The sequence below is a fragment of the Berghia stephanieae genome, chromosome 11 (assembly GCF_034508935.2).
Source record: "Berghia stephanieae isolate SIO BIC M18660-M18661 chromosome 11, UCSD_Bste_1.3, whole genome shotgun sequence".
Taxonomy (NCBI): domain Eukaryota; kingdom Metazoa; phylum Mollusca; class Gastropoda; order Nudibranchia; family Aeolidiidae; genus Berghia; species Berghia stephanieae.
In genome coordinates this window covers 25,791,424-25,798,869 of record NC_088370.1, presented here as the reverse complement: position 1 = coordinate 25,798,869, position 7,446 = coordinate 25,791,424, and the positions used below count along the sequence as shown (strand labels likewise).

Genomic DNA, 7,446 nt, shown 5'->3' with positions numbered 1-7,446 from the left:
AACACACAAACTCTGTGTAACCATGAACTTTTATAGTCTGGTTAATACAGTTTAGTGAGAACAACTCACAAACGCGGATGGCAAAAACAATAACAAAGGCCTGAGTGACGTCATCTGCATACTATCTATAATATGCTTCTTCAGTTCTTCATGCACACAAGCGTCTCCCGCCCAACCCCACATCCCGTCCCCAACCCCCACCCCCACCCCAACCCCCACCCCTTCCCTTTTTTCTCCAGGAAAGAACTGATAAATAAATACACACACGTACACACACACACACCCACACACGCACACACGTACACACACACACACACACACACACACACACACACACACATACATAAACACAAAAACCCCTGATAGTTAATCAACCAACAACAATATTACAAAGATGGACACCGATAAAGCAACATTTAACAGAACACACATTTTTGGGGGGTTATTTTTATTGATGAAGTTTGCGCCGGTATAATTTTGTGCATAAATTTTGATTTGAATTCTCAAATTGTCACCAACGGTCTCAAAGAGGTATTATGGTTAGGTGAATTAATTCCCGTTAATTAATTATTATATATATGGGCCACAAAATTGAAAGTTAAGGTTAATTTCACATCTTTATGGTTGGGAATAAATAATGATATTTCTGACATTGTAAAAAAAATGGAGGTTCGTAATTTCTCATTATAATTATGTTATCAAATTCTCTTTTCGCTGTGGGAATTTTCCCGACATAATACCGTTCTGAGACGCTGAGTCACAATTGAAGGAATTTTAGACACTCGTCGATATTTGACGTCAAAAATCGTTGACCGAAATTAGAATATGCGTTTTATTCTGACATCTGAATTTTGGACGTTCCGTTATTAATTTGAACCGCTTTGCGCTCCACAGCTGCTCAAACAGGAAGTTTCGTCATCGAAGCCTTTGAGTCTACACCCGGAATACAGGGATGTCTCGCACTGTCCAGTTTTGTGGTTGTAAAAATACTTCTCCACTTCGGTCAAGCATTTGTCATTCTTTGGTGGCCTACGGCATTCTGGGGAAAAAAAAAAGAAGGACAGAGGGGGAAGGGGGGGGAGAGAGAGAGAGAGAGAGAGAGAGAGAGAGAGAGAGAGAGAGAGAGAGAGAGAGAGAGAGAGAGAGAGAGAGAGAGAGAGAGAAATTATGATATCAGAGTGAATTAACGAAGATACTGCCTTCATTTACCTTCCCATCCTCCAGAAAATTTCTCCGTCGTCATGCTCACCATCCGCCTCTTTTTTCATCACGAAGTTCCAGGTTCGAGAGTTTTTGTCAAGATGAGGGTCATCTAACTTGATCGATATTTGAAGGACCAGTTTCCTGGCCAAATTTTTAAGTATGCATTTTTCCTCCAGAGAACGGCAGAATTGACGTTCTCTAAAATGCCTGAAAAAAAAGGACTTAACGCGTTGTGTCAGGATTGAGTCGTGGTATCCTTGTGCTGTTATGGAGCCCTCAATGACAAGCCCTGTACGACCATTAGTTTTAAACTATACAGGCCCGTACCATAACGGACCCAACGCCACAGCTCAAGACCTTTTTCACTCATTTAACAGTGTAACGATCACCTAGCCACTGCCATGTTATCGCAGTCTATCAGACGGGCGGACGTGACATCGGACCATTGAATCCTATTACGACATGTTTCTCCCCAAAAGGGATGTACAGTGCGCAATGAATGCACGTACTCTCCGCTATTCGTGTAGAATTTCATTGGTTTTCACACTGTAGTTGGCATTTAAAAAATATGATGCGTATTTATGATGCTCTGGCAGCAGCTTCTAATGGTGCTCACACCTCTATGTTATGACGATCGACCCAATAAGCAATTTCCATACCGCACTCGTGCACCATCGCAAACCCACCAGGAAGCTTATTCACAACACACCGTTCAACTAGATGCACTGCGGTTCCGGGCTCGTTACCACAGCGGGTACATATTGGACAGGTGGAACGTCCCCACTGATGAGGCCATTTTGCCGTTAGGCAGGGTCTCGACCGAAGCCGATTTGCTACCACCCAGTGCCTCCTCTTGCTCGTGGAAAAGTCTGGTAATTTCTTCCCCATTTGTGAGTAGCTCTTGTCAGTTTATATTGGCGCTCAGTATATATTATAGTTCTTACGATTTTTACCTCTTAAAATTTACGAATCTTAGAATTTTCAGAAGGCAAGTCTTTTTGAGCATATCATCAGGTGGATTATGTTCTATAGGAAAGGTAACACCAACACAGCAGATGTGATCTAAAAAGCACCTATGGACATAATAATATATATTTTTTGAAACTTAAATTTTTATATATATAGCAATATCCACTAAACGTGCTCAAAGCGCTTTACAAAGGGTCCTTGACCAAAAGCAACACGTAAAATGTAGAACGAGAGATGACGCCTGTTAGGTGATATTACATTTTTATTTTTATAGAGACAACGCAGTTAACGGACAGGTACTCATTTGACACATGAGTACGGTTAGAGAATCTGAGTTAAGAGACTTTTCCAAGGACTCAACTATGCGCTGAGCAAGGCTCGAACCCAGGACCTTCCAATACAAAAGCGAGTGTCATGCCACTAAACCACATAGCTGCACATATTATTTATCTATTACCTTTGATACGTTTCCAAAAAGATTCATGGTCCTTGTCTTTACCTTTGCCTTTGCCTTTGCCATCTTTGTCCTTGCCTTTGTCTTTGCGTTTGCCATCTTTGTCCTTGCCTTTGTCTTTGCCTTTGCCATCTTGGTCCTTGCCGTTGCCTTTGTCCACGCAACGTCTTTCACATTGTTTCTCACTCTTGAAGGTTGGCCACCCGCATTGTCCTTCAGGGGCCTTGACACACTCCTTCGTGTCCTCGTCAAAGTAATATCGGAGAGGCTTGTTGCAATCCCTGAACTTCTCTGGTTTCTTGCACCCTGTGAACCATATTATCCTTCATGAGCAAGGGTTAAAGTTTAAAGGTCAAAATGTTGCATTTAAAGTTAAAAAGAAAAGTGCGAACAAGAACAATAGAGCAGTAAAGTTAGGTGCCCCAAACGTAAACAGAGGTCGAGAAGCACATGGCAAACCACATGTTCCTGTCTTGACAGCTCACGTTCCAATGTAAATAATAGAAAAAAATAACCTTTAATATTTGGCTGTTAGGTGGCAAAAGAAACACATATTCATAAATACTCGATCATGCATCAAATAATGTCTAGATATGGATATTTTATGTAACAAAAGGTAAAATTTTCTAAAATTTATCAAAAGTTACAGTCTATCTATTTTTAGACCAGAGCAAATTATTGCGCTGGTGTGAACAAAACGAGAATTATTCGGAGCCTGATTTTCATAATAATTTAGCCTTATATTATTATTTCTGCAACTGTTAGATTTTATGTAAACATATTTTCAATACTGAAAGTGTATTGCCTACAACTCAAACTACAAAATTGGGAGACCTATATTGTGCGTAAATTATTCCGGTCCCTAACGGAAATCACTAGCAACTTGTTATTGTTTACATATGGGGCACCTTCCTTTACTGTTCTATATGAAACTAAAACAGAAACGAAACAAAATAAAAAGGTAAATAACGAACAAGCAAAAGAAGAAGAAAAAACAACATAAAACAAAGCGGAAACAACAATCAACAAACACACACACACACACACACACACACACACACACACACACACACACAAACATAACAAAAACCCCAACAAAGCAGATTAAAACAACAAATAAAAATCAAACAAATAAAAACGAAAAACATATTTTAATCTTCTCTTAAACCAAAAGGCTGATAGAATGCGACGTGCACATATTTGCAGGTAGTATAACCCAATTCATTATGGGCTCATTGTGGAATTAGATAGCTAAAAATATGTCGCAAAATATTGTCCATTACAACACTGTTAAACTAGGCCCGTGCATGAACGCGATGAATTATTATTGTCCTTCACAGGTCATTGGTGCTCGTAAATTTGTTTCGGTTACTAAATCGTAAAACGGAAAGTAAATATTTCTTGAAACCTTTTGGATAGAACGCTGCTGTATCGCAAATGATTTTATGCCAGATCTTAAGAGGTCCAAAACCCATTTTATGTTGTGTGGATATGCATGGCATGGTCTATTTTTAGAAAATAAAAACGTTCTACGCAGATAAACCCCCCCCCCCCCCCCCCGTCCTCTCTTACGATCACCCACACACAGCCCAGTTGTGAGTGATCTATAAATCAGACTTCAGAGCCAAAAGGCCTATGGAACTGGAGTTTATTCGGGTCTCTATAGCATGCACGGTTCTACTGGCAGAATCTGAACATGAACTACAAGAATTACTGGATGTTGTAGTCAGGAGTAGTGAAAATATGGGACTGGAACTGAATATATCTAAAACAGAATGTATGACGGTATCTAAAAATAATAACCCACCAGCCTGTGTAATAACAAGCAGAGGACAAACAATACAACAAGTTGAATGTTTCAAATATTTAGGCTTCAATGTAACATCCAATGGAAAATCAGATTGTGAAATAAAGAAAAGAATAGGTATGGCGAAGAATGCATTCAACCAGCTGCATACAATTATGAAAAACAGGAATATTAGCATGAAAACAAAAATCAAAGTCCTGGATTGCTATGTACTGTCTGTGCTGCTATATGGTTGTGAGAGCTGGACCATAAACAAGACCATGGTTAAAAGACTGGAGGCAGTGGAAATGTGGTTTTACAGAAGAATAATGAGGGTGTCATGGATGGAAAGGAAAAGAAATGAAGAAATTTTAGAAATGGCAAACAGAAAAAGATCACTGATAACAAAAATCATCAAACGCCAAATGGAATTTTTAGGACACATTATCCACCACCCTGGTTTGGAAATACTCGCCTTGACTGGAAAGATGAATGGAAAAAGAATAAGAGGAAGACAAAGAATAACGTATTTGAAAGGGATAAGAACTTGGACAGATGAAGCTGAGAAAGGTGGCGCTGCTTTAATAGAATTGGCAAGAGATAGATCAGCTTGGCGGAAGATGACCTCCGACGTCTGCTTCAGATATGGAACTACATGAGATGAGATAGCATGCACGCTTTGAACTGGACGCTAGTCTATAGCAACGTACTTTCTGCCTGATCGTACGTAAAGAAAATGTATTGATTCATCTTCCTTAACCCTTTCCTTTACCAGCCATTTTCAGAATTTTTCCCAAAATGTCACACCCACCCAACACAAAAATAGGTTTTTCTTAATCAAACAGGAAAGCGACAAATGTTACAGTGAATAACAAAATCAGTCGGATGGTGAAAAGGTATGAACTGAGATATTGCCAAGTTTAGTTAGAAGGTCAAGTTATCAAAAATGAGTTCTTGTCATAAATGATTAAATCAACCCTTTTTGCACATCTTCGGGAAATGTCAAAGCTTAATTTCACTTCTAAAAATTTTTTACAGCTAGTCAAGTTGAAAAAGTATGAAATTTGAGAAAAGTTGCTGGAAACCTATCCCATACATCTGACCCTAACTTCATGAAAAATCACCCGATTTACTTCAAATAAAGATTAAAATACTCTGGGGAGCAAATGCTTTCAGAAAATGCCAAAAAAAAAAAAAAAACAACAAAAAACAAACAAATACAAAATGTTCACCTTCTGACTGATTATGTCATGCAGTGACACATAATTTTTGTATAATATTGACCAGCAAAATGAACTACCCAACACAGTTTCACGTTTTATATCTATTTTTCTTTAAATTGTGTGATTTACAAAAGACATCTGAATGATAAAAGTGCTGGTTGGATCGTAACAAATGTGACGATTTTCCTATGGTTGGTAAGGCAGTGAATGAATGAATTAACCCTTTCCTTACCAACTACAGGAAAGTCGTCATATTTGTTACGATATTACGATCATTTTTTATAGATAGTCAGATTTGTTTTGTACTTTACTGTCATCTGCATTTTTTGCGGCCGCAAATATCAGGGCGATCCGCAAATTTTGGCAAATTTCCCAAAATTGGCAAATCGTGGCAAATTTTGGGAAAATTGGCAAATCGCGTGGCAAATTTTGAGAAAAAAAAAGAAGCGAAAACAAAATAACGAAAAAAAATTGCAAAACTTGAGAAATGTTGCAGCTTTGCCTGGGCCCAAACCAAGGGAACCTACTCTCTACGGATAATGATTCTTTAAAATCTTTGTAACAACGCTATTCATAATGTAGCCTCCTCAAATGTAATAAATTGTCTTTTATATTTTTTTTCTGTATCGCGTGTTAATTTTTACTGAAACGCTTAGTTCTCCTCGGCAAATTTTTTTGGCAAATTTTGGTCTTTTTGGCAAATTTTTTGGCAAATGTTGTTGTTTTTTTGGGCAAATTTTGGCAAATTTTAGGTCCCAATTTGGCAAAAAATGCAGATGACAGACTTAAGAACAAAATTTGAATTTAAAAAATATTTGTGATATTCATAAGAACTGAACACTGTTTTGTAAAGCTCGTTTTGCTGCAAATAATGATATATTATGGTATGTAATTATAGCTTTGAGTTTGAGTGTAAAAAAAACAATAAATATTTGTGTTGGGTAGGTCTGGCTTTTATGGAAAACTCCTGAAAATATCAGCAAGGAAAGAGTTAATGCAAGCATTAACAGTTCTTATCGACAAGTACTTATTTACAGGTCAGATAGTCTAAATTGTTATGGGCTCATTGTTGTAAAAATAATTGTACTCTCAAACCAACGTGTACATATTTGCAGGCCTGATGACCTAAACTGATTTGGGCTCATTGTTGAGTGGAAATTTAACTCTCAAACCAACGCAAATTATTCTCCAATACAACAATGTTAAATCAAGCCCAAAGTTACGTTCTGTTATCAGACCTTCTAATATGTACACCTTGCATCTAGATTCTTACTGTTACGGGATTTGAACTTTGCGTCCACCTGGGCCATGTCCAGCAAAACGATGACCATAAAGAACAACATCACCCATGTCGTTATGAGCTTGCCACAACCCGCCATCTTTAAAACTATCGTCAATAACACTGAATGATACTGTTACTTATATAGAATAGTTTACGATTCCAAAATATGCGTCTATAAAATTTGTATTAATTCGGCGTTTTACAAGTTAAAAGTCTAAGTCCAAAAAATAAACAACCGCGAGTTTTGAGTAGTTTTTAAGTTTTTGATTTATTCTTCTAGTTCTTGGTTAACGGTTGATCTGAATTCCATGAGCTGATACCAGGTTTATATAGAGATGATTTGACTTTAAAGTTGAAATGACATAACAAAAATCAGTCAAGTGGAGCAAGTGTCGCTAAACTGGGCGTTCGCTTGATAGGGAAACCCGCATAAATAATGCCCAAGATCCAAGGAATCGGGAAGAAAAGTCGTGAAGTCACATCTTCTACTTTTAAAGTTCCAAAATTCTTGGAAGTGTGTATGTGAGAA

At 37.8% G+C, this 7,446-nt stretch overlaps 1 protein-coding gene across 1 annotated transcript; it reads right to left on the bottom strand.

Annotated features, from left to right (window-relative positions):
- Window positions 1-431: 431 nt before the first annotated feature.
- On the bottom strand, window positions 432-7,238 carry LOC144956772 (uncharacterized). Its single transcript, XM_078887476.1, has 3 exons — window positions 6,909-7,238; window positions 2,630-2,932; window positions 432-1,039 (listed from the first exon to the last, which is right to left on the bottom strand). Exons 1-3 carry the CDS (start codon window positions 7,012-7,014, stop codon window positions 867-869), a joined length of 582 nt encoding a protein of 193 aa, XP_078743602.1. The 5' UTR covers window positions 7,015-7,238; the 3' UTR covers window positions 432-866.
- Window positions 7,239-7,446: the final 208 nt, after the last annotated feature.

Coding starts and splice junctions, on each gene's coding strand:
- LOC144956772 (XM_078887476.1), bottom strand. CDS start 7,014: ATGGCGGGTTGTGGCAAGCTCATAACGACATGGGTGATGTTGTTCTTT. Junction 2,933..6,908: donor AAAGTTCAAATCCCGTAACA/GTAAGAATCTAG, acceptor TATGGTTCACAG/GGTGCAAGAAACCAGAGAAG. Junction 1,040..2,629: donor TTTTTGGAAACGTATCAAAG/GTAATAGATAAA, acceptor TTTTTTCCCCAG/AATGCCGTAGGCCACCAAAG.